We start from the raw sequence: 27594 nt of genomic DNA, 5'->3' as shown, positions 1-27594 counted from the left end.
TTAGAATGCTGCATGGTTGTCTTCCTAGTCCTCTTTTCAAGCTTCAGAATCTTGTTTAGAAATAACTAGGATGGTCTCATCTGGTGAGTTTAAATGGAATGCTTTAGAGCCATTTAATGCAGGTTTGGGCAACCTTTTTTCTGCCCCTCTTGCTGTGGTGAAGGGGGAGACTGCTGAACTGCAACTTTTTATGCCTTTCTTAGGGTATGAGAATGATTCTGTGGAAGACTTGAAAGAAATGACCGCAATATCTTGTCGAAAAAGAGGAAAGCGAAGATACTTCTGGGAATACAGTGAGCAACTAACACCATCACAACAGGAGAGAATGTTAAGGCCTTCAGAATGGAATCGAGATACACTACCAAGTAACATGTATCAGAAGAATGGATTACATCATGGTAAGAGCAGTCCCTTAACAAATGTTGTTGCTTTCAGGTGCATATGCAGCTTTCAAGAAGCTTGTCATAATTTTTTTTGCCTTCCACTTGTATAATTGATTATATATTGTACTGGGTAATAATCATAACAGTGCCATGGGAGGTTGTAGGATAAAAACTATTTCTAAAATTTGAATGTAATTCACAATATTCTAGCAACCCATCAGATAACCTGCTTTTGTATATATTTGCATAGGGAAATATGCTGTTAAGAAGTCACGGAGGACAGATGTAGAAGATCTGACACCTAACCCTAAAAAACTGCTACAGATTGGGAATGAATTGAGAAAGCTGAATAAAGTGATCAGTGATTTGACTCCAGTCAGCGAACTTCCTTTAACAGCTAGACCAAGGTCAAGAAAAGAAAAAAACAAGCTAGCTTCCAGGTAAGGCATCATCATCATCATCATCACTGTAATAATAATAATGATATCACTAGCAGTTAAGATTACTACATGTCAAGGTGAGTGGATTCTTCTGTTTTGACAAGCATTTGCAGTCTAGTATTGTACTGCCAAAAGTAGGTTGTGCTGAAGCACGTGGTTATTTTTCTCTCCCCATTCCTGCTTTTGTTGTATGTTTGAGGCATATCTGATTATGATGGTGTAATATGTCCAGCCTACACAAATGGCTTCACACTAAGCTATGCTGTTTAAGTCTAAAAGTTGTCATACTTTGCAATAAACATCTGCATAAGACTATGGTAGTGTTATCAGTCAAGGCTTAATGAGTGTTGGGAATTAACGTTCAGTATCTTGACTATTAGATTATAACATCTAAGCTATTATAGGTGTCCTCCCCCCCCCAACAGCTTATGCTTCGTACCCCTGTGTGCATAAGGGAAATTGTGTAAAGTGGGGGGCACCCCACTTTAATAGGGAGAGCATGTGGGAAATGGAAATAGCTGGAGGCTGCTGCCCGGCTTGCCCCAAGCCAGCCTGCCTGCCTGTTTTCCTGAGGAGAGACTGTGCATGTGGTTGCAGCAACTGGCCACGGAGGGCAATGGCCAGTAAAGGTGCCCAGAAGAACTGGTGTCAGGATGGGGGCAGGGAGAAGGTGTCTCCTGCCCTGCGCTGCTGGTCAACCAGAGGCCGCCTTCTCTCGTTCAGGCAGCAGCCCCAGGTGACTTCTGGGCAGCAAACCTGAGTGAGAGAATGGCTGTTTATTTATTTAGAGGTGACCCATATGAATGGGGTGCACGTAGGTGGGGATGGGATGAGGGCATCTGTATAGCATTGATGACTGCCAATACAGTAACATCAGGTATGCTCTAAGACAACTAGATGGATATTCTAAGCTTCTTTTTTGCCTTCCATTATCACAGAGCTTGCCGACTTAAAAAGAAAGCCCAGTATGAAGCCAACAAGGTGAAACTGTGGGGTCTCAACACTGAATATGGTAAGCCTTTAAAACAGAAAAAGACTTCATTAGCAAACTTGAAATAACTTCCTTTGTCGCTTTTTGTGAGCATGCTGTCTGGACATAGGAGGCCATCAGTGTCTACTTGCGGCCTCAGCTCATGCGGCTTGAAATCTGATGGTCCAAATATATAATGGACAGGTTATTGTCTCCACAGAAAAAAGTATCATCTGTTCTTTATTATTATTAAATTGATTACGGTAGCTACTTCTTTGTCATGGCAACTCAAAGCGACTTACAAAAAGAAAAAGAAGTAGGACTGGATGATCACCAGATGTTTGTTATAGCTATTGGCAAGCACCTCTGGAAGATAAGGCCTTTTTAGCCATACACCTTGCTTGTGTAATTTTCCCAGGGAGGTTTAGCTGTGGCTTACATTAATACCTTTTAAGTGCATTTTTTATTTTCTCAGGCTTCCCCGTCTGTTCTATGTTAAGTACCGCTTTTTATTGTTGTGTTTGTATTAGTTATTTCAAATGGACTTGAGAATTTTGAATTAAAGGGGCATTGTAGCAGATGTTAAATGAATAAATAGGGAGGTGTATTCTTCCTTCCCCAAAGGGTGCATTCCAGTAGACTTACATTGTTGCCTGGTCTCTTCTTGCAGATAACTTGCTGTTTGTGATCAACTCTATCAAACAAGAAATTGTGAACAGAGTGCAGAGTCCCAAAGATGACAGAGTAGCCAATATGGGTCAGAAGCTTGATGTACTTATTAAAGATACTCTTGGTAAGTAAACATCTAGTGTGATGGTACCAAAAATCATTAGTTTTTCTAAATGTTGGAAACTGCTTGCACAAATACCATGACTTTAGACTATGTTCACCTACTACACTACCATTGACTTGACTTTTAAAATCACTGAGATCTTGCTTTTAACTAATACAACCTAACATCACAACAGCAGAGGCCATATTCAGATGTTTCAGGCAGGGAATATACTGTTCCAAAAAACTTTTTTTTAAGCAAGCATCTCCATTGCACTGAGTTTCCCATAACTGCTGAGGAAATAAGAGGTTTGCTCTAATCACGCAAATCAACTTTGTGTGGAATGTTTTGCTTGGGTGTTGTGATCACCTATTGCTCTGTGATCAGTGCCAATTTTCTATAAGAAGAGGTGCCAGAACAAACCTTGTTATCTTATAATGGCAGTGATACCCACCGGAGAGGTGCTGAAACTGAGTTCCAGCTTGTTCTAGCTGATAAAAAGCCCTGCCTGTAATACCTCTAATTGGTTTCATATTTGTCTTCAAATTGTTCTTCCTCCTCCTCCTGGTCGCGGACTCTTCCAGTCAGGTCAGCCAGCTCTGAAAAGTCCATCATCTTCATCTGCCAATCTTCCACTGTTGGTACTTCTTGTGTTTTCCAGTTTTTCACTAACAAAATTCTAGCTGCGGTTGTGGCATACAAAAATAATTTAACATCTTTCTTGGGCAATTCCAAACCTGTTATTGCAAGAAGAATGTTTTCCTTAATATTCTAGGAAATGCTGCTGTCTAACTCAGGGTTTTATGGTTTTATGTTTGTGCATTTTACTCTTTTTCTTCATTATTGGCCTATCTTCCTAATTTTTGACTTCCAAACCTGTTACCAATTCTGACAAAGATCCTTTCTAGGGAAGCAGAACCAGTCTTGGCTGCACACACCAGATATGTATAAGGATCTGCCTCACAGGCCAAATGCGACAAGTGGGTGAGGCCCCCCCACCTGTCAATCAACTGATGTTACAAACGACATCAGGAGATTTGGTGCTCTGAAGTTGTGAAACTGGAACTTCAAAGCATCTAGGCAGCAAAGTGCTGTTAAAAGCAAGTTTATTTCCTTTGTTTTAGTAAAACAGCTGTTGTACCTGGGAAGTTGCGCAAGGGGGCTTTGTCCAAGCTCTGCCATTATCTGATGTCATAGAAATGTAGGGTAGATGGGCGTGGCCTGCCCAAAACAGCCTCATGGGCCAAATAGTTGGGCCTGGTGGACCAAGAATGACCTGAGGGGTCGAGGTTCCCCACCCTTATTTTATATGTGTAAGTACTAACAAATCTTGAATTATCAATGAGCAGAAGGCAGAAAACACACATCTGAATATATGTCTTCATTCATTTTTCCAGGGCCACCTGTATCTGGGCAAACATCAGAATTTGTGAACCAAGTTTTAGAAAAAACAGCAGAAGGAGATCCTACAGGAGGCCTTGTAGGGCTACGAATACCAACATCAAAAGTTTAGTAGACATCACTTGATCCATTCACATTGGTCAGAGCTCTGCCTGTGTCATGTACTACATTGTAAAATTATTTCTGGTCTGCATGTGAATTTAGCGTTCTATAAAACACAGTTTTCAGTTCCATCATTTTTTTCCTTTTTATAACAATGTAGTAAGATAAGTGAAAGCATGGTATAAAATGCTTACTGGCATTTTGGAGCATAAATCTTGTAGTTTTAAATCTGCTTCTGTCATAAATGTGGTGACTACATATTCATTTTTAAATTAAGTTTACCTAGGACCAGATAATATAACATGCAGGAGCAAAACATGTTTTTTGCAAGTAAAAATCTTGCGAAATGCCAAACGTTATGGCAGGTTTATGCTCCAAGAAAAATAAAAACTTAGAATTCAGATTAAGAAGGTTTTTTTCAAGAATAATTGCTCTTTTGTTCTAAACTAAACAATAAGTTTTCTTTGCAACCATAACTTGTACATAGCACACCTGGCAAAAACGCTAGTGTGCCATATAAAAAAATACAGTTTTCTGAGCTTGATACGGTATTTAAATGTCTGTGCAAGTAAGAAAATGTATACTCTTTGTGCCTTGTATTGAAGGGGAGGGTGGGTGGGGAGAAGTGTAACTATAAAATGGTAAGAAACCCTTGTGGGAGAGAAGATGTATAGATGGTCTCATGGGTTTTAATGTATTTGTTCCAGCTCTTACAAATTTTTGAATGTATATAGGAATATGTTGAAAATGTAGATATGCCACAGAGTCTATGTATTGTATAAAAGATGGCTCTAGAAAACTCATTTTCGGTACTTGGCCGGAAGAAAACAAATACTTGCACATTAATGCGATTGTTTATTTTTGTACCAAAGACAAATGCAACTGATATGGCAGATTGCCAGTTTAAGTAAAGTTTTGCACAGCTTACATGATACTGTACTGAATGTATAAAAAGAAAAAAACTTAAAAGGTCAGGGTTAGGGATCTTACTGAACTGTGAATTTTTTTCTCTTTGGGTCCAATTGTCTACGGAAGGAGCATTCATACATAACTATTATTTTGCTGTTCTTCTAGTTCGCTTCATAGTAGATAAGTTGGCCATCTAGAAGTCTGTAAATCCTTTTTTTTCTGCACATAGTAGAAATTTTAATATATTTGGATTTTAGTAAGCTATTGGTAAAGTAGATTTTGACTTTGGAAATTAAAAATTTAGCTTGTAGGATACTTCCACCAAACAACCAAAATAAAATTATTTTTATTGTAATGTGTATATATGTAAAGAAAAGAGCTAAAATATCTAATTCCTTAGTTGCCACTTTTCCAGTTGTTGTATTATTGTGCATGTGATGTTTCCAAGGATCAACACAGGCTTAAAAAAAAGAAAAGAATTTATAGATTTTATATTTTTGTACAGATATTTCAATTAGCTTCTTCAAACTTCTATGTGACTTATTGTTAACTTGTAGTTTCTATGATTGGGGGGAATACAAATGCGTGTGCAGTTTGGCTCACGAGAGTCTGCTTTTAGTCAGTGTTAAAGTACCAATGAAAAGCTTTATCTCTTGATGAGAAAGTTGTTTATGTCAAGACAGGATCATTATCTGGTTTCATGAATGCCTTTCCTCCCAATTGTTTGATAGACAGGTGACTACATAACACTATTTATGAAGGATACCAAATAATTCAGATGCAGCTCCAAGTAAATACAAAAATCTCATTATCCCCCCTCCAATTCTTTACATGCACCTTACAGTGCGATTCCTTATATCTAAATGGACATTGGGAATTGCTACATTCCTGTAATAGGCAAGCAATGCATTCTTTTAAAAAAAGAAAGATTGAGGAAGATGTAGCTCCCACTGTAGAGTTGTACTACCCCAAAGCCTTTTTTTCCTCTTTCTGTCTGCACTGCTGCTTATTGCTATCTACCTTTTCAAAAATTGATCTAAAGTATTTGCATAATTTCAGCACAAATTTGCATGTCATGATGGAGCTGCTTCTTTTTCCTTTTTTTTTTAAGCGTCAAGCCTGCAATAGTGCTGGCATATCAGAAATGTATCTCATTTAACGCTGGTTATAGAGCTGCGTCCAAGTATTTTACATCAGCCTATTCTGATATACTGAGATAGTGTTGAGCTTCATTGAAGGATGGTGTTTAAATATGATTCATGCTAAGATTCTAACACTGGGTCAGAAGAGCGTGAATAGGATAGTTACAGTGGGATATATCTGTTTTGCAATCAGGACTTGTGCAGCAAGACAAACTGACAGTAAGATACAATACCCCTTTGTAGTAATTCAGGCTTCTCTGAGCTAATACTGCATTTGCAGCCTTTTTTGTGCATGTCTGAAAACCAGAATATGATTTTGGTCTAGCATTGAAAAGAGACTTTGAATCTTTTTAGTGGATTCCACACCCTTGCATTTCAGTGTTTTCTATGTATTAAGTTATAGTCTAAAAGCTTTGAAATAGTTGAGCTTTTTAATGGTGACACTTTATTTTGTATCTATTTATATATGTATGTATATCTTAGAAAAGCACTTTGTTTAAAAAAGAAAAAAAAGATATTGCATTTTATATGATTCCTGCCATTTGCTGCTAACTCTGGGCTGGTCAGAATGCTGCAGCGATACTTGATCTAAATAAAACCTGGCAGTAAAATGTAGAGTAAAGTTAAGACCTTTGCTGGTTTAACCTTTATTGTAAAGATGACATAGGCAAGCTGTGCAGCTTTACATTTTAACCAGGGGACTCTGTGGCATTTAAAACAGTCTAGAAAATGGTTGTACTTTTAATGCCAGTAACAATCTGCTTCCTCTAGTGTCATTTAATATACGTTTAGTGTATAATTATCACAAAGATTTTTAAAAAACCAAATGTTCATGTTTTGTTTTGGGAAATTGTGGCATGCATTTTTGGATGATTATCTTTAGAGGAGCTCTCTAAAGGTTTTCAGTGTTCATACACAGTATGTGGATCTTATTGAAGTCTTTGGTCACTTTACAAGTGTAGGCATTGTGAATATTCTCATGTCATCTAAAAGCAATTATACACTTTATTTTTTAAAAGGAGTTCCGAACTCTCTTTCATACACTGGATACTTTAGAGTTTGTTTCCATATTAAAACATGCTCTTGCTAAAAAATTGTCAGTCTGAAACTGAGTGCCACACTTCTATTTTTGAATGGATATGAACTACTTACTCTGTACCATGTATGGTTCTTGTCCTTTACCCATTTTCTCCATTGACAGATTATGATGTGGCTTTATATTGTGCCTTACTTGTATATTAGAACCAAGTTTATTTTTCATTCCCCAGGACTCCTTAAACCCTTGAACCCTTTTGGAAGCAAACTACAATAAAAGCATCATGAAGGAACTTCAAACAGATTTGCTTAGTTGTATTGATTAGTTTGTACTGGCATAGGGTGACCAATTTTTCAGTGGTCTTGGAAGATAGGATTTTTTATAGTAATTCCACTACATCTCTTTACAAAAGCTTCTCTGCCTTTTCTTGAATTTATCAAGCACACCTTGATATTTAACTTTCTGGGGCTCATAAGTACTAGTCTTCTGGCTGGTCAAGGACTGGCTCTTTCCACTCAGCTCTGGCATCAATGCAAACAGTGACACTGTTGTAGGAATTGGGCACAGAGATATACTAAGTCCACTAGTTTGGTCAGTAATTTATTTTTAAATGTAGACTGAAGTGCAGTGGAAAAGAGCAAAAATGATTTCTAACACAGATTAAAGGTCTCTTGAATAATCTTAAAGCAACAGACATTTCTCAAATACCGTACTGTCAGTGTGGGTTTCACATAAGTCTATACCATTTTTCTGATGTTTGCCTTCATTAATAAATCTGCTTGTTTATTCACAAATGTCAATAATGATGTATTGTTTCTCTTATGTAAGTCTTTTTAATACAGCTAGTTTTGAAATGGTAATCACCTCCTATCTGTGTTTGATGGGTTTACTTACAAGTTGCCTTCAGCAGAAATAGCATAGCCAGTCTGTTCCTTGACTTATTTAGCAGTCTTCCTGGAATTCTGTTGAGGCACAGTCAAAATACATAATATTGAAATTCAGCCTTCCGACTTGAATTTCATACATCTAATCATGCTTTCTTATTTTTCTTTTTTCTTTTTTAGGGTAAGGTTTAGCTGTCAAATTGTCTAGTTTAGTCTGCTATCAGATGGGAGCCTATATTTTTGCTAGCTGAAATGCTGCGCAAAAGTGCAGTTTCTTATTTTGTTTTACCTGAGGGATTATACAGAGTACATTTCAATCAGTTCCTAATCCAAAAGCTGATCCTTTCCTTTGAAAAAAAAATGTTTAAGGGCATTACCACATTGAGAGTACAACGCTTAGTGATACTTTCCAGTGTAAATGGAATGCTTTGTCAACATTGCAGAAATGGCACTTTAGCATATACTTCCTTCACAGCATTCTAAGCTTGATTGGGTCTCATGGATACGTATTTTCAGTCTATTTAATTTCCCCCAATTGGTTTAGTGCAGTAGAAAGGTGTTTGTGCAATGTGATGCTCAGCCTTTTAAGATGTTAATGAACTTCCACAAGAGCATATTGGTCATGCATTTTTTTCTCAATAAACCGAAACACACTTTATTGGAAGTAAGCCCTATTTGTTTTGGTGAAACTTCAGTTTAGGATTGCAGACTTCATCTTTCTGGAAAGCAAGTTTAAGCCAAAGCTAGGCCTAGCTAAGAAACGAGAAGAAGATAATAATTGTCTTGTGAGACCAGGCCAAAGCTTCTTCTAACCCATCATTATCTTCAGAGGCTAACAAGATGCCTCATTTCCCAACAGCTTTCCATGAACTAGGGAATAATGAAACAATTCACTTTTACAGAAGTATAATGCATGAATAGTTTTCGCTCTCTCTTCTCCTGCCTTAAACATTCTCAACACCTTTTGGCCCATATATATGCTTAAGAATGAACAAAGTCTGCAATTCTAACCTAACTTAACTGCTAGCAGGGCCAACTCTCATTGCAATCAATGGGACTTGCTTCCAAATGAATGGGTTTAGGTTGGGGCACAAGGCTGACAGCATATGCAAACACAGCAAAGCTTTCTGAAAACCAAAAAAAAAAAAAAAGCATATTAACAACCTTGGTGATCTTATGCTTGGGATCATGTTTGTAATGCTGTTTATAATGTTCTGTAGTCCATTTCCAACTGGAGCTCAGACAAATGTATTGAAGGTCTTGTCTCTGTTCAGAAAATTTTATCCTGTTAAAAGCATGATCTGTTTGCAATTTTTATAATGTTTAATGTTGTGTAATTTTTCTTTTTTTAAAAAAAGAGGCACAATTAAAACATTGATTTTGTTTACTCCTGTCACCCTGGGGCCCGAGCACTTCTATTCAGATACAAACTCATCAATGTATGCAACATCCTTTGTAACTGAAAATAAATTGTGAAGAGAAGTTCTGACAGTATGCTGGCTTCTGTGTGTTTTCTGTCTGAGGCACTTAGCTCATAGACCGCTAAGTAACATTAACTACAGCTTCCACATAAGGTTTCTTACTCGTTTGAAGTAACAGAAATATCCATACTAGTAATGAAAATGTTTTATTATTTCAGTCAGCAACTGTAGGTTCCAACAGAACCCCCTCAGTTAGGAGTTCAAATCACTACATCAAGAAAAAGCCCTTTGGAATTATGACTTAACATAAAAATTAAATATAGTCTGGCCTATTTGCCATTATCTGATCAAGAACTGCTGCTTCATACTTCCCAGCCTCAAAGCTTTAGATCCATATAGGTGCTTAAGAACACAATCCCCACCTCATTTATCTGGGTGAATACTTCAGAGTTTCACAATATTCTAAAACATTAGTTGCTGAGCCTTGATATTTCTGCAGTTTGCCCCTGGTGTGCCCCCAAATTTGTTCTAGAGAGTTGGGGGACTCATGAGATTTTTTGGGGGGGGCTTCAGGAGGGAGAAGTCCCATTCTGTTCATGCAGTGTTGGATATCTCCCAAAGTACTACCTAATTAGTGACAGGCTACATAATGAGCGAGCATGCAAAGTGTTACACACAGGAAAATGGTTACTGGTCAACCCTAGTCTCTCTGTTTAAAGGTAAAGGGACCCCTGACCATTAGGTCCAGTCGTGACCGACTCTGGGGTTGTGGCACTCATCTCGCTTTATTGGCTGAGGGAGCCAGCGTACAGCTTCCTGGTCATGTGGCCAGCATGACTAAGCCACTTCTGGCGAACCAGAGCAGCGCACGGAAACGCCGTTTACCTTCCCGCCAGAGCGGCACCTATTTATCTACTTGCACTTTGACGTGCTTTCGAACCACTAGGTTGGCAAAGTGTGTAAATAGATTAGACCAGTAATTCCCAAACTGTAGACTGGGGTCAAGTAGTGTTCCATTACAGGTGGCTAAAAAGAATCCTTGGGCTCTTCATCACAGGAGATGCCTTCTGTGTTCCATATACATTGCTCTGACCATGGTTCCTTCCACTTAGCCTTTTCTCTTCCTTCATTGGGAGTAGTAGGGTTCTTTAGTCATGCTTAATGTAGAAATGCTACAGAACCACCCAGCCACAGAAGTAAGTATTGTGTGTTTTATAGCTTTTAAGTTGAACGTATCTCAAAGCTTGCATTCATGCAATGAGTGGAACATTAGAGCAGGACCTGAGTGCAACAGCACACACTCTCCTTGCAATTCCCAGGAATTGGTATTTAGAGGCATACTGCCTCTGATAGTGGAAGTAGTGCAGAGCCATAATGGCCTGTAGCCACTGATAGCCTTAAAGGTAAAGGTAAAGCGACCCCTGACCATTAGGTCCAGTTGTGACCGACTCTGGGGTTGCAGCGCTCATCTCGCTTTATTGGCTGAGGGAGCCGGCGTACAGCTTCCGGGTCATGTGCGAACCAGAGCAGCACACGGAAACACCGTTTACCTTCCCGCCGGAGCAGTGGCGTAGCGTGGGTTGTCAGCACCCGGGGCAAGGCAAGTAATTTGCACCCCCTAACCCGTGGATTTGCGCCCCCTAACCCTAACCAGAGCGGTACCTATTTATCTACTTGCACTTTGACTTACTTTCGAACTGCTAGGTTGGCAGGAGCAGGGACCGAGCAACGGGAGCTCACCCCGTCGTGGGGATTCGAACCACCGACCTGATCTGCAAGCCCTAGGCTCTGTGGTTTAACCCACAGCGCCACCTGCGTCCCACTTATACCCATATGCTCCCTTTAATCCCCAATGGGTATGTTTTGCAGCGAACAGAGGCAAATACAAAGGGAAGCAAAGATAGCACCCAGAGTCCAAAGTAGCCTGCTTTTCTCTGCCAAACCCCACTCACACATATAATATGAACCAAGTGACTAGGCATGGAGAAAGGTTGAAATAACCCTGAGAGTTTTGGCACCCAACACTCCAGCAGCCAAATTCGATGGTGTTTATTACAGAATAGAAAATGAAACAAGAGGACAAATGGAAGAGGGAGAATGTTGCTTCAAGAAAATAACAAAGCAAACCTTTTCATAGAATCATAGAGTTGGAAGAGACCACAAGGGCCATCGAGTCCAACCCCCTGCCAAGCAGGAAACACCATCAGAGCACTCCTGACATATGGTTGTCAAGCCTCTGCTTAAAGACCTCCAAAGAAGGTGACTCCACCACACTCCTTGGCAGCAAATTCCACTGTCGAACAGCTCTTACTGTCAGGAAGTTCTTCCTAATGTTTAGGTGGAATCTTCTTTCTTGTAGTTTGGATCCATTGCTCCGTGTCCGCTTCTCAGGAGCAGCAGAAAACATTCATTCAAGTCTACCCTAATACAGCTACTTAGAAACAAGTTTCTGAGCTCATGTGTCAACATATAGATAGTCAGCTGAGGGACAAAGGACTCTTCAGCAACAGTCACCTTTTAAAGAGTTTCTAGCTCACATAGGTCGTTAACCAGTGGCTGGGACCAGCCGTTCACGTCTGACTGGCTGACGGAGGACACCTTTTGGAAGCCGGAGACAGGCGAGGTGTTGATTGCTGCTAGACATCTCCATCTCCCTTTAATGTGTAGAATGGGAGATGTGACCTTCCCGCTAATGCAGAAGGAAGACGAGATTCACAAAATAACCTCACTTTCCTCTCCTTCCCCCCACAATAACTCCCAAATCCGCTCTGAAGGACTGCAGGAGGGGAGAGAGGGAAGGTGCAGTTCTCTTGCCCAAGACTGAAGTCTGTGCTACCCACATACATGGTCTCTGTTGGATACTATCATTGGCCTCGGTTCATGGCTTGCATCAAAACAAACCACAATCCCTGGACTGAACATAATTCTAAGACAAGGATCATGGTTTTGGAGTGAGGAGGGAAGCTGCAGTTATCTGGGCATTCATGGTTAACTATGCCTTTTAAACGAAGATGTGTGAACACACCCAAAGCAGATTACATACAATTTAGGAATAGTCAATCTGTAAGTACAATAAAAATGATCGGGGGTGGGGGAGAAAGTGAACACACATAAAAGCCCGTACTAAGTAAAATGGTTTCCAGCTACAAGTCCCGCCAAAAAGTCACCAGATTCTGTGCCAAATTAAGGCTCCCTGGGGAGATCATCGCAAGGGTCTGTGCCATAATAATATACGGTTGAATCCAGAGTTAGTCGTGCACTGAGCAGATCTTTGTGAGTTAATTTAATTGTGGCTAATTCAAAACCCCATTTGTTTTTCCACAGCCAGTCTGCTCTAAGAATGGCTCTGCCGGGGAGATGTACGGCTCTCCCCCTGTGGCAGCAAATGCAACCGGGCAGCAAAGAGCCAGGCGAGTCTTGCAGCGCCTAAAAGACCAACGAATGCAGACTGGGGGGGGGGGCGCACGGAGTGAGGGGTGGGGAGGGGCTGGCTCTCCGAAAAGGGAGGAGCCTCCTCGGCCGCCTTCCTCCTGCCGCCGGTTTGTTTTCTTCCTGCTTGTTGGCACCGCCTACCAGGGCGGGGCGGAGAGGCCGCGTTTCGAAATTCTTCTCTTGTCCCCTTTGCGCTCGCCGTAGTTCCTCCCAAGATGGCGGCCGCCGGTGACGTGCCGGTTCGAGTTTGCAACCAAGAGATCGTGAAATTCGACCTGGAGATTAAGGCGGCGGTGCAGGTACAGCAGCCCCCGGCCTCGGTCAATACATCGCGGGCGACGGGCAGCTACGCGCTTATCTTCAGAGACGCACTTCCGTCTTTTGTTACACCGGGGTGGGTGGGGCTTCGTGGCCACGCCCCTCTGGACAGCCAGGTTCCCTTAGCGCCGCCCGCTCCGCCTGCGTCCTAGCGGAGTCACGTGGCACTTGAAGGCCAACGCAGTTGCAACGATGCCCGCTGTGGGGCGCTGGCGTGCACTTCTCAGGATGCACACAAATGCCAGTTCAGGGTGACATTCCACGCAATTGATGATCCACACAAATTACCACGTGCCACAGTAGATGCAGTTAAGTCTTTAAGGTGCCGCGTGATTGTGTTGTTGTTGGTGCGATGGCAGTTCTTCCTCACAGCTTTTTAGCTGCAGAGGTGTCAGGATCAGACTCTGGAGAGGTGCCTCCTCAGCCTTTGAAAGTTTCCACGATAGGGAAAGTTCCTGCAACTTTTCCCACCTTCAGCTCTGTGTTGGAAAAAATCTGCTCACAATATGATATTCTCTCTTCTGTGCCATGATTGGAGGCAGCACTGGGAGCTGGGGTGTCTGATGGTGGGAGGGCCTCGTGCAGTGTTGCTGTGTGAGAAACCTTTGGTAGGGATAAGAACCTTTGAGAATTTCATCACACTGTAGATAACTAATTCTTGTTTGCCTCCTGCTCTTTCCCACGGTTGGCAGGCAACAACGCAATGATGTTGCCATAGCTTTCCAGTGCAACCAGCTTCTTAATGATCTGAAAGACATATTTAGTTCCCATCAGGGGGTACCCACTGGCATGGTTACAACTTCATGCAGGCAACTTCGGCATCAGTTTTGCATGCTGAAACTTTTAAGCAGTTTGATTAGGTTCTGTATACAGTAATGTGATGAAACAAGCATGCCCTCTCCTCCTTCCTTCCCTTCCCCTTCAGTTCAGTTCTCACAATGCCAGGCTTCCCTAGCTTCCAAAAATAGGCTCAGAGGGGGCCACTTTATATGCTAGTAAATTTATAGAGAGAAGGCACTTCCAAGTAGGAATTAGAGCTGTAAATGTTAACCATTGCATGCATTTACTGTTGTGTGCTCACACAAGGCGAAGCCATGGATAGGTGTACCTGCACAGTGAGTGTGCATCCTTGTAAATAATTGATTTATATGTAGGATTGTCATGTAACTATCTTTGCATGAAGCACATCAGCTACTATGTAACTTTTTGTAGCAGTCGGGGCAGCCTTTAGGACTAAATTCACATTGCTTGTAGATAATATGGATTATATTTCTGTGTCAATTTGCAACCTGTTGGTAGTTGCAATTTCAACATTTAAAATAAACATTTTGTTTTCTTAAAAAGGATTTAAAACAATCAAGCTGGCAATTGAACATACAGCCCAAGAGAACATCAATGTAAAAATATGTTTATTCTATACACTGCTTGTTATTTCCTTTAGGACATTCGGGATTGTATGGGACCTGTAAGTACACTTACAGAACTGAATGCCAAAGTAAAGGAAAAGTTTCAGCATTTACGGCTTAGAATACAGGTGAGGACTAAATAGATTTTGGGGTAGGGGTGGGGAGTTGCTAAATCCTAGAATCGTGGAGTTGGAAGGGACCACGAGGGTCATCTAGTCCAACCCCCTGCAATGTAGGAATCTCTTGCCTAATGTGGGGCTCGGACCCATTACCTAGAAATTAAGAGTCTCATGTTCTGCCGACTGAGCCACAAATAAGCTCCCTTTTCTGTTACAGCAAAACTGATTGTTGAAAATAGCATGTCACTAAGCGTAACAGTTTTTTAGAAACCTGGTTCCCAATTCTGTCACTCATAAGCAAAATGTGACCTTAGCAGCCCCAAAGACCCAGGTATCTTTTTGCTGAAAAGGATGTGCTAAAAGAATAATTGTGTATAATTTGATTAGGAAAGAAATACCCAAGAGAACAGCTAGCAGTTTATTACCAAGTAGGAACAACATTGTAATGAATTTTGTTGTTGCTTGTATTATAATTGAATAAAAATAATATTAAAAATGATAATATGCACCTGCTGTTCACGGATCTGATTTAGGAGCTTGAGCAGATGGCGAAGGAGCAAGATAGAGAATCAGAAAAGCAAGCATTGCTCCAAGAGGTAGAGAACCATAAGAAGCAAATGCTCAGGTCAGTAAAACCCTAAATATTGTTTACCACTGGGCTGTATCCAATCCATGTGCAAGCAAAATGGACTTTCACTTGCACAACAGGACCACCTTCCTTTCCTCCTTCCTTTCCTCCTTCCTGCAGCTCTCATAATCTACTCCTGAGAGTTGGGGGACCTCTGGAGCAGATTTTGGGGGCATGTGGGGGACTGCAGGGAGAGTAAAGTCCTGTTGTGCGAGCAGGAATCTGTTTGTGCAGCATAGAGTTCTTCCCAATAAGTGCTTAGGCTGAGATCTTGTATCCCCTTCCTCCCAACCTTCAATTGGTGTCAGCACCGATGAACTTAGAGCTCTGACACGTGTTTGGCATAGATAAGACTTGTGTGCAACAGTGACAGCATGGAGGGTGTCTAGGTTAGACTCACAGCACTGTACTGGCTATACGTCTACTCAGAAGTAAGTCCCATTGAGTTCAATGATAGCTGCATAATTCAGGGCATCCATCCAATGCTGTGAGTGTCCTTAGCAACCTTCCAGAGAATAGGATGGACTGTTATTAATTTCTTCGGACTTCCAGACCTTTTCATTGTTGAACGGACAGTAGAGCCAGGAACAGCGTTCTCATATTAGTCAGATAAAGAGTGGAACATAAAAAGGTGAGGAAAATGCAAGGTGCAGCTGTTAAGTGTTGATATAGCATGTCCATTAATGATCGTTGTTAATTATGTCAAATAATAATGGAGTGTTACATTTTTAATGTATGCAGTTATCTTTGTTGCTTTGCTCTTGATACAGACAGGGGTGTTTCTATCACCATTGTGCTAAATCTCACTATATTAATAATTTCAGCAATCAGACAGCCTGGAGGAAGGCAAATCTAGCTTGCAAAATTGCCATTGACAATGCAGAGAAAGATGAACTGCTTCGAGGTGGAGATCCTTTACGACAAAGGTACACAGTCTTTTTATAACTGTGGAATTCAGCTGCCAGGTGTTATGTGATGGGACTTCCTAAGCCATTTGTGTCAAGCTCTGCTTTAGGAGGTTAGTGTTTGCAGTATTGTGCCCACCTACCTAGGAGTAGAATCATAGACTTGTAGAGTTGGAAGGAACCACAAGGATCATCTTAGTTCAACCTCCTGCAAAGGCAGGAATTTTCCACCCAACACAGGGCTTGAATCTGTGACCCTGAGTCATGCTCTGCTGACTGACTAGGCTCCGTTTAACTTACTGGCTTCTGAATAGGATTGCACAGTAAGGAGCAAACAGGATCTCAGACCATTAAAATGGTTGCTTGCCATTGTGCCAAGTTAGATGCATTGATCTTTGATTACATTTTAATTTTACCCCTGTACTTCAGCCAGATGGCTATCTTGGACAAAATGTTTAAAGATTAACCTAAACCTTGTATGAATAATTTGCCCTGATTTCTAATTTAAGACTTATTTTGAAACAGAAGGTTAAAGACATATGTTTGCATTTGTATGTGTATCTGAATGCTTGGCTGATATCTTCCAGCTCTATGGTTCCCATCACTTTTGAAGCATTTTGAGTAATCAGGAATATAATTTTGTTTTTATATTAAGTTTGATTCCCACCCACTTTTTTTCTTTTAGAAAAACTACAAAGGAAAGTTTGGCAGAGGGGACCAGTAACATCACAGAGAACCTGATGGGTATTAGCAGGATGATGTCTCAGCAGGTACGGCAGAGTGAGGAGACAATGCAGACCTTAGGTAAGTAAATGACCACAGTGTGCAGTTTTGGTCGTTGTTGTTGTTGTTGTTAATAATAATAATAATAATAATAATAATAATAATAATAATAGTTGATTGACTCATCAAAGCAACTTACAACACAGTATAAACACTTCCATTTACAGCAAGCCAACCAATAAAAATTTAAAAACCTTCCACAAACAGGAAGATATTACTGAAAGGCCCGTTCTCATGTTCCACCCTCCAGATCTGCCGTGGAGTTATTAAACTCCCTTTAGTTATTAAATTTCTATACTGCCCTTCATCCGAAGATCACAGGATGGTTTACAATATAAAACCACAAAAGTGCATACCTTCTCTCTCTCCCACTCCCCCACTTCATTTTCTCTCGCTTGCTGCCTCCTACAGCTAAATATTTAATCCTATGCTGGGAAGCACAGAATTGCAGTGAAATGGCAGAGGAGGAACAACATGATTGATTCCCTCCTCCAGTAGCTCTCTTGGCTACTTCACTAGCTATGGAAAAAGAAACGCTCCTTTCTCCCTAACCAGCATGTTGATATTATAGTATAATATGTCAAGTCATGTCATATCATGTTGTATCATCATATCATACATCAGGATACCATGTATCAAATCCAGACCTCTACAGCATGGACTCTGAAGAACATGCATGTGTTTCAAATGGGGCTTTTCTTTTTAAAGTGCACCAATAGTTAACTCCCACTCACATTAACTTCTTTCACTCAACTCAAGCAATGTCTTAAAGCATTTCTAAAAGAGTTTTGGACTTTGCGTTAGAAAGACAGAGTTTGGCCTGACAGTTTTCAGCCCTCAAAACTGTATATCAAATCTGCTGTTAAAATTTGTGGGTTATTTGGAAAGTGGACCAGCTGGACCTTCTGCCTTTTCTTTGCTGGGAGAAACAGAAGGGATGGATTCAATAAACGCAGTGTCCGCCTCTTCTCTTCCTTCTCCCTCCAGGGCTGATGGTTGTCTGCAGCTCCTCAGTGTATGCTTCCTCTCTCACTAAGTGACAGTCTTGGCAGTGAGACTGTCCTCTGTTAAAGAGTCCATCCTGTTTGGTTGAGGTATAGCTAGCAAAGGTCACTTGTCTTGAAAAAGCCAGCTGTACTTAATCTACCATTAAAATGTTGCCACGATGGAAAAATGAAGAAGTCCTTACAGCAGCAAGCAATAAATAATCTGGAGTCAGGAAGTCCACAGTTGTCACTTCCCATGATAAACAACCTCAATCTTTCATGTACCATGAGAATGACAAAACTTTTCTCTTTGGTTGGAAAATAAAATGGCAAAGAAATGTATTAGGTTCTGATAAAATTTCATTCTCAAGCAAAATATATTTGCAAACTGAAATGCCCTTTTGGGGGCCACCTATGTAGGAATATACTGGTTCCTTAGCTGCTTGCTTCTAAACATTTTGCCATTAGTGTGTGTTTTAATTTACCTCCCATAATGGAAACTGAAGCCCTTGCACAGTGGTTCATTTTAGGGCCACTTCTTGCAATGTATTTTGTACTTGGTTGCAAAGCTGTGTAATTTATTATGATCAGCACACATGTTTTTAGTTTACTTGACATTTCTGCAAGAGAGAAAGCCTTAAAAATGACCTTTTGCTCACTTCAGAGAAAAGGTGCTGGACATCAGAGCAACTTGTGTGTATTAGGAAGTCCGTAAGTCATATTCAACTAAATGGTCCTGCTAGTGGAAGCCTGTGCAAGGACTGCTGCTAGTGCAACAGGGCTTCCCCTAACCCCAGTGTTCCCCCTGTGCCTTCCTTGAGGATTGGGAGAACCCATGAACAACCCACAAGGGGAGTGAGGAGGAGATAGTTCCATCAGGCAAGCAAAAATGTTTGCACTGATAAAGTGATCTCCTTAGTGCTATATTAAATTTCTCCCCAAGGTATTATCATGATTGATTTTAAACAGCTCCTGATCCACATTCTAACCTCGTTTGGAAATGTATCAAAACAGTATCATCTTAACTCTTTTCAAAGTTTCAAAATTTTCCACTCCATTCTAAATTAGCAGCTGGTGAAAACGGACATTCTGGCTTTTAAACTGCCACATTGGAAATCTCACAAAGCCTGTTATCAAGTAACATCAACATTGCAGTATCTGTCATTTTTTTGCAGCGGATAGCACACCATTGACACTAAATCTACATTTACTCCCATTGCCAATTATGTATTTTCTACTTAGCCAGTTGGTATCATTCCATCTGGCTTCATTATGATATTTTGGACTGATTAGATTTTTCTAATTGCAACAGGGAGACTTGCTTATCACGATCAATTTCACTTATGGGTATGGGCTGGCTCTGATTTTTGTCTTCTAAGAATGGGGCTCCACAGAAAAATGCAAGGCCATTTGGACTGTGGTGGTCCTTGGATGAAGGCAAATGTTGGGCTGTATTCAGCTAACCCATTTTGCTAATGGAAGCTAGACTTCTTCTGACACAACAGGATTTCTCCCCTCCTGCTGCATGTCTTTCCCCGAACCTTCCCCAAATCTGCTCTGGTGGGTTGGGGAAGAAGAGGGGACATCATTCCATCAGGCAAGCAGATATGCATGCACTAATGGAACAATCTCCCTTGTGCTGTGTTGTCTTCACCAGACTTGTCCTCAGCTTTTCTCAAATGGAAAAGTTCTACAGCCTGTTTCCATGGGGCTTTGAGCCAATGTACCTATTGCATTGTGTGTTGTACTCTGTGCTACAGGACCCAAAGTGGACTTGCATAGTATGTGTGCTTTTGATAGTGCCTTTGAAACACTGGGCTGAAATGTTGCATTTTCTCTTTTCAGTCAGTTCTTCACGAACCATTCTGGATGCCAATGAGGAATTCAAATCCATGTCCGGGACAATACAGTTGGGACGAAAGCTCATTACCAAGTACAACCGCAGGGAGCTGACAGATAAACTGCTCATCTTTCTTGCCCTTGCCTTGTTTTTGGCCACCGTGCTTTACATCCTGAAGAAGAGACTGTTCCCCTTTTTGTAAAATTCTCAAATGAAGAGAGGAAGCATGACTGAGGAAGGATGAATGAAGGCTTTCTCACAAAGACCTGACACTCTTCTGATCAAGAGAACATTCACAAATGTTCATAAACAGAACATATTAGCAGTCTGCGAAGATTTAGACTTGCTTATGTCAGCTAAATGAGCTGCAAGTTAGGGCAAGGAACAATAAGAATATGACCTGTTTCTCTGAGAATGGCAGGTGTCAGTTCTGAACTGGATGGTGGAAGACATATTAAGCCTCTCTCTTGTCTTTGGCTTGGAATGTGTATTCCACTTCCTTCCTCCAGAGATCTGTTCCTGAGAGGAGGGGGACGGTATTGCTGAAAATACATTTAGATACATTCCTTTAATAAAGTGTATTTGAATACAGATAGAGCAGGGAGTCCTGATTTTTTAAATAAAAAAATACCTTATGAACTCAAAGAGAAAACGTCGCCCTTTAAGTTACTTTTACTTCAGTTGTTTCCGCAAATGAAAGAAGCAACGAGGCGATTTCTAAAATCTCTCCATAACTGGCATTATTGTAAATGTACTGTATCTTCCTTTGTCCATCTGTTTATCTTAAGGTTGCAGCTCAGGTCAGTCCATTTGATTCATTCCAAGATTTGCTTTGGATAGAGATGTAAATTGCTTGGCATATCAGCTCCTGAAACTTCCCTGTCCTTTTCCTGTTTCCTCGTCAGTTTAAAAGGCATTGGAATATCTTGCAGGATTACAAGTCAGTGGCATCACCCATCTCTTCCTGTGGCTACAGCTGCACCACTGCAGGCCTGTGAGCATGGAAGGAAATCCCTGTAAGACACTATAGAGCCCCTCTCCTTCCCTGTCGGCTCTCAACAGGGTACATAATGTCCTAAGCACGCGGGGTTGTATTCAGTGTCAGGCCAGCAGCATTCCACTGATGCAACAGGACTTCCATGTTCTCTCCTCCCCCTGCGTTGCCTCTAAATTTGTTCTGGATGGTCCCCCAACCCTCCAGACTTGGTCTTGTGGTGAGCGGCTGGAGGGAAGAAGAGAAGAAGATGTTTGCTCCATGGAAGTCTGCTGTGCCAGTGGAACTGCAGCCTCAGATACTGTCCACAGCCATGACACACAGACGGGCATTAGCTGAGCCCAAAGCTATGGATGCAGGCTATGTTAGCACGGCATGAGTTGCTTGCTTCCTGGGATCTGGTCTACGCTGGGCCACTGGCTGCTACGAGCAGCGTCTTTCATTTCAACTAATGGCTGAACATGTTGCCATGCACCCCAAACAATGTGCATCCAGCTAAGTTGCTGAGTAGAGAAGGATCTCAGCTGTTAACTGTTCTGCATATACGCACAGCTCTGCACCCATGATAGATTTATTTGTTTATTATTATATTATTATTAGCCTGCCCTTCCTCTCGAAGGAGGACGGGGCAGCAAGCACCAAAAAGTTAATACTAAGTACAAATAAAATAAAATTAAAAATGTTTAAAACATTTTTAAAAGACTCTGCATTGACTGCATAATTTAGGTTGGCAACGTGGAAGCAACCTAGAAAAATGTTTTCAACCGTTAATAGTTTTTGTCCAAAAGTGTTTGACACTGCTGATGGAATTCCAACATTGTGTTGTTGCTCAGCAAACAATGTGGATAATTTTTCTTTATGAATGCCATTCTTTGGGGGGTTTTCGAATATGGATTTGATCAAAAGATGAAAGCAGACATGCATATCTTCATTATCAGCACTACTGCATGGTAGTGTAATGTATTTATTAAAATCACAAATTCTAAAAACAAACCCCCTCTACAATTCTCTTTTTCCTAGTATCTTAAAGGTAAAGGTAAAGGGTAAAGACTGGACCATTAGGTCCAGTCGCGGACGACTGGGGTTGCTGCGCTCATCTCGCTTTACTGGCCGAGGGAGCTGGCGTACAGCTTCCGGGTCATGTGGTCAGCATGACTAAGCCGCTTCTGGTGAACCAGAGCAGCGCACGGAAACGCCATTTACCTTCCCACCCGAGCGGTACCTATTCATCTACTTGCACTTTGATGTGCTTTCAAACTGCCAGGTTGGCAGGAGCAGAGGCCAAGCAATAGGAGCTCACCCCGTCGGATTCGAACTGCCAACCTTCTGATCGGCAAGCCCTAGGCTCTGTGGTTTAGACTTGAGTGTGTTTTCAAATGTTTTTCTTTATCTATTTGTAGCTGAATAACTTCCTTCCTTCCTTCCTTCCTTTCATAAAACTTCCAGTGCTATATCATCTTGCGCCAGTGTAAATGCCTCTGATGAAGAGATGCCCAACACTTAATCAAATCAATGGGTTGAAATGCCTGCCCAGCCTGTTTCAGTGTCTTGGCTGTGTGGTCCATCTCAGAACCTTTTCTCTTCATTCTCATGCAAAGGACTTTTGGTACCCCAAATCCTGTAAGTTCTGACCTTTGCACAAGTATTCTCTATCCACCATAGCATCTGATGCTTAACCTCCGATGGAACCCATATTGTGGATGTCCAAAAGGGGTAGCTATTGTTTAAAGTTGAAATGCTCATTGTATATGCTGCTTGCAGTATGCATGAAAATACAGCAAAATTGGAAGGCTGTGGAAACTTAACCCTATTTGAAGGGGGTCATTTGTGTTTGGCATCCAGCCCATGTTGAAAAGTTAACAAGGTAGGCTAGGGAGTAGGAAAATACGAGGAGGAGACTTCAGGGAGGCATGGTTCCTATTTGTCATCTTATGTTAACTTGCAATTTGGCTGCTGATTTGTATGCTGTTTTCACATAATACAATGCAACTGTTGTCATTAGAAGCATCGTGGACCCCTGCAGTCTGTAATAAGTTTCAATGCAATTTTGTTGTGCTAAACTTTCAATGGAAGTAAAAGCAAAACAAAAAATCTCTGCACAATTTTGCAAAAAAAAAAAAAAAAAGTATATGATTCATTTATTTTTTAGCTTAGTTAAACAATCACTTAAAACAATTTGTCTAACAATTAGCTGTTATACCAAACCTACCCAGGCTGGCATGTAGCCACTGTTGTGGAGGTCTGATCACCGTACAACTATCATGCAGGAAATACGGGCTTCCCCATAGGCAGTTGCTTATACCGAACCAAGGCTGGCATCCGCTTGCCATAAATGGCCGTGGCGAAAGCTGTTGCTTAGATCACCCACCTCCTTTTTCGGTTGCAAAATACGTATGTTTGCACTGCTTAACAAGTTGCACATGGGGGTGAGGGGGGCAGTCACCCTGCACGCAAAGCAGTATCCGCCTCAAATTAGACTGTCCTAAAGACAATAGAATGACTTGTGTGTAGAGAACATAAATAACATTTCAATGAATTGATGTGGGATGGGGAATGTGCTTATTGGAGAGAGATGCTTTCCGCATTAAGATGCTTCCTCCAAACGGGAGGGTGAGTTCATTGCTGTGGTGTTTCTAAAAATGCCACCGTCAGATGCATGTGGTGGCTGTCGCCTGCCAAGTGGCTCAGGCGCGCATGCCAGCTGGGAGAGGGCTGGGAATGGCTGGCTGGCTGCAATCCAGCAAGGCTGAGAATAGACAAGCTGCAGATGCAAGCCTGCCTGTAGGTATGCACAGCTCCTCTTGAAAACAGAGGGAGGAAGCCAGGTGGGCCACACCCTGTTGCTGCTGCTATTTTCGTTAGCTATCGTCACCACCACATCCAAAGGCTTAAGTACATAGAGAGGAAGATCCCCTGGAGACTTTCCAAAACCCAAGCATCATTCGGAGATCCAGCTCTGAGGGCCTTCTGGCAGTTCCCCACTGCGAGAAGTGAGGTTGCAGGGAACCAGGCAGAGGGCCTTCTCCGTAGTCATGCCTGCCCTATGGAATGCCCTCCCATCAGATGTCAGGGAAATAAACAGCTATTTGACAAAATAGAAGACGTTTGAAGGTAGTCCTGTATAGGGAAGATTTTAATGTTTGATGTTTTATTGAGTTTTTATTATTTTATTGGGAACCACCCAGAGTGGCTGGGGCAACCCAGTCAGATGGGTTGCATATTATTATTATTATTATTATTATTATTATTATTATTATTATTCCGGTGGAGGGCCGGACCAGATGCAAAAGGAGGCCAGCAACAAATGTAAATTTTACCTTAATGCAGTAGGCTACTGTTACAGAAGCTCACACATGCCTGTCTATCTACCATCCCATCAAGCAAGAGGCATTTATCAGAGTTCAAGGACATGGCCAGTCAGGCAAAAGCACTCAAGGGAAGTGCAAATTTGTGCAGCTGAGGGGTGTGGTCTGGGGAGAGGCCATAGTTGAGGAGGAGGTGGCACCTGAGGGCAGATAGAGAAGGCCGGAAGGCTGAATTTGGCCCCAGGCCTGAAGGGTCATATATGGAGAGCAATCCACACATGGAAAACAGCTTTGCATGTGAACTGCATTCTCAATGGACTGGTATAAATGTGTCTGTGCTCACTCTGCTCCAGATTTTTTGGACAAAACAACTGGCATTTCAAAATGATTGCAAAGAAGCTCACTGAGAGCTCAGTGAAAGCTCAGTGAGAAAACCCTCCGCAATAGTAACTATATTTAAAAGTTTAGGCAGCCCAGCTGAGTAGAAACAGACTCTGGCTATCCTGGATGGCTAGATTTAACATTCAATTTGCAGGGTAAAAGGTATTGTTCTGCCATCAGTGAAAAGCTCTCTTGCCTTGTCTTAAGTCATTCAGCCTTTCAATAATTCAGTTGACCTTCTACTCCTGTAAGTCAACAGTTTTAAGTTTGGCAATCTGCAGTAAAGTATTATCGGAAGTGGAAACTTTGTGTTCATTGTGAAACACATCCAGTTTTTAAGAATGAAAAACAAGCTGTAGCTCTCATTTGACTCCAAGGCTCAGGTTACATTTAAATATTTTTTATTGCTTCAAAATGGTCTGCTGTGTTTGTTCAACAACTGATGGGCAAATTTATTGGAAATGTTATTATTTGCTGGCTTTACACCACCCTTTCCTTACCTCCTGTCAATACTTATGGAATTAGTGTAAGGCCAGTGTTAAAACATACACACACACGTGTGTGAACTGGGGTGGGGACCTAATTCAGATCTGCCTTTTTCAGTCAAATTTTCCATAAACATTTCAGCGCTTAAGCTGTCTTTAATATTTGTGGAAACTGAATGTTCAAGTAGTTGTTGAAAGCAACTTTAGTTTGAGTTCCTGGTCATTTATTTTAGATGACCCATTTAATTAAAGATCAAATAAATGTGAATACTGTCTGGCTTTGACATGTGCTGAACTCAAAATTTTCATGGCTATTTCGTGAGAGTTGTGTGTGGGAAAAAGAAACACACCAGCACAGTACAAAGGCATTAGTCCAAATGATCAGGAAAGCCAAGGAAGTCATATGAATGAATGAGATCAGATACGGCAGTGTCCTATAGGGTCAAGTTATGGAGCATTCCAGGGTAAAATTGTTCTGTGAAAAGGAAAGAATTAGCATCAGGAACTTCTGCAGTAACAAAATATAATGCTCATCCCATGCGAAAGCAGCTTCAAAATTTAGCAGTTGGATATTGTACAAAATACTCAATGGACAATGCTCAGCAACCAAACTATTATGCGTACCAAAATTGAAGAGGCTGATTGGAACATCTTAAGGGCAAAAAAACCTTTTAAGATCAGTGTTAACCCACATAAGAGATAATTCTGTTAAGTTATAGGTGGCATTTAACACCTTTAAGATACAGTTACATAGACAAAACATCTTCACCACTGTGTTGGAGGGGATGTAAGGCAGTTGGTTTGACATTCCACACGTGTTCATGTGCAACCATTCTGGGAAAGTGTATATGTGGAAATAAGCAATATTGCTAATCATTGTGTACAATGTTTAAAGAGAATCAGCTCAATTTACTTTATAAGGAACTCACCACTTTTGTCCTGGCGGTGGCACAACTACTCATAGCAAAGAACTGGAAAGGACTTCAACACCTACATATCACACGATAGGCAGGACTGCATACCCTCCTGCTCAACAATGACCTTGGCAAGCAGGCCACAAAAGGCCAAACTTCAGTATTGATACCACATTCCATTTGACTGCATTTTTGCTCTGAATACCTGTGATAGAACAAAGGGCCCTGTATGGGCTTGCAAGGCTGCATCTTCCAGCAACTCACTTCAACAAAAAACATCCTCTTTTGCCTATTTTAGGAATAGCATGTTAGCAGGATATGTCATGAGAAAGGCAATGAGAGTTCCCTCAGTGAACCACAGTGTCTTGGTAATGCAGGTGAGACATTTCCTGGCGCTGCTTACGCCAGCCCTCCCGTCCCATATTTTTATTTTTAGATACAGAAAGTGATACTGATCAAATCCGACTGTGTTGTCAGCTTTTCTAATGGCACAACAAAAGCCCAGTTATCTCCACCTTTTAAACCCTGCCGGGCCCAGATGGCAGGCCACCTTGTCGCGCTGTGAGTGAGTACATTTTGCTCTGTGTTCAGTGTCACTTTCTGCATGAAAAGAAAATGCCGTTCTGAGCCTTTCAAGGCGATAATGCTGCTTGTGTCCCTCTGTCCCTGTGATAAGTGCAGAGAGGGCAGGCAGGGAGACGGCCTCCGGAAGGATCAGAGCACACCAGGCTCCATAGACAGGCCCACGTGGGATATATCTATAGAACAAGATGAAAGTGTTTCGCTTTCTTCTTTTTAACCGTATCACATACAGGGATGCTTTATCTTGATCCTTTGCAGGGTCTGGCTTTTTGTGTTCAGCTCCACGTTCTAATCCAAACTGAGAGAAGAGAACCCTGAAAAATGGAACTGACACATATGATAACTGGGATTACTTTACAACGTTGACTTTTTAAATGGCCTCAATAACTAGAGAGCAAAGCCTGAAATGGCAACAGGTAAAAAATTACGCCCCTGTTCCTCATTTCCCTTCACAGTAAGAAGTTCCTGGGCACCCTTTTACAGGATGAGTCTTCTCCTGAGAAGGAAGTGCTGGTTAGACTTATGGTGGTAATCAACCATTCATTTACAAGTATGAAGGTTGAGCAGGTAAAAGGCAAACACACCCATGGGCAGTCCCAGTCCCCAAGCAACTTCAGTACTGCATCCCTAGAAGAGAGGTGGGTTGGTACCCAATGAAATACCACTTGCTGGAACATTTGCAGTAGATAGGCAAAGTCTTTCTGATTCCCACTTGTTCAATTGGAAATGTCAGGAAGCAACATCTGGGAGATCTGGGAGCAACTCTTTCATGTATAACAAAATTAGTTCTGAAAGACTGGAGTCAGGATTGAGGAGCAGTCAGTTCTCCAAAGGTGCTAGGCTCAGGCCTAGTTTTTGTACTTGTGCCACTCTCACAAAAAAGAAAGAAAGCCATCTTCAACCTTTTTCATTCCACTTCCTGATATGCATTGCCAGAAGACATGATGACACAGGCAACTCACCTAGGCAAACTGAGAGAGAGAAAGAGGTGGTGTGTCCTCTCTGACCCTCCAAGTGTCCCTATTTTCCACAGATGTCCCTGATTTAGAAAAGCCA

General features: G+C 41.5%; 2 protein-coding genes across 4 annotated transcripts in view; both read left to right on the top strand.

Moving 5' to 3' along the window:
* The window catches only part of CREBRF (CREB3 regulatory factor), a 32708-nt gene extending 28038 nt beyond the window's left edge, over positions 1-4670 (top strand). For all 3 annotated transcript variants that reach the window (XM_083594026.1, XM_083594027.1, XM_083594028.1), the window contains exons 5-9: positions 204-398; positions 634-823; positions 1762-1835; positions 2464-2586; positions 3963-4670. In XM_083594026.1, coding sequence (XP_083450152.1) covers positions 204-398; positions 634-823; positions 1762-1835; positions 2464-2586; positions 3963-4078 — 698 coding nt within the window. In that variant the 3' untranslated portion in view covers positions 4079-4670. The remainder of the gene's footprint in view (positions 1-203; positions 399-633; positions 824-1761; positions 1836-2463; positions 2587-3962) is intronic.
* Positions 4671-12903: 8233 nt separating this feature from the next.
* Positions 12904-20468, top strand: BNIP1 (BCL2 interacting protein 1). The gene is made up of 6 exons (XM_083594236.1): positions 12904-13191; positions 14652-14744; positions 15269-15360; positions 16188-16289; positions 16954-17072; positions 19883-20468. Exons 1-6 carry the CDS (start codon positions 13108-13110, stop codon positions 20077-20079), a joined length of 687 nt encoding a protein of 228 aa, XP_083450362.1. The 5' UTR covers positions 12904-13107; the 3' UTR covers positions 20080-20468.
* The last annotated feature ends 7126 nt before the right edge of the window (positions 20469-27594 follow it).

Source organism: Podarcis filfolensis (assembly GCF_964270895.1).
Source record: "Podarcis filfolensis genome assembly, chromosome: 2".
NCBI lineage: Eukaryota > Metazoa > Chordata > Lepidosauria > Squamata > Lacertidae > Podarcis > Podarcis filfolensis.
Note: the sequence above shows the minus strand (reverse complement) of the source record. Positions and strands in the feature narration are given on the sequence as shown.

What these genes read in the sequence shown, in the direction of transcription:
- BNIP1 (XM_083594236.1), top strand. Translation starts at nt 13,108, where the DNA reads ATGGCGGCCGCCGGTGACGTGCCGGTTCGAGTTTGCAACCAAGAGATC. An exon ending in AGATTAAGGCGGCGGTGCAG is followed by an intron (nt 13,192 to 14,651) that starts GTACAGCAGCCC and finishes TATTTCCTTTAG; the next exon opens with GACATTCGGGATTGTATGGG. An exon ending in CATAAGAAGCAAATGCTCAG is followed by an intron (nt 15,361 to 16,187) that starts GTCAGTAAAACC and finishes TAATAATTTCAG; the next exon opens with CAATCAGACAGCCTGGAGGA.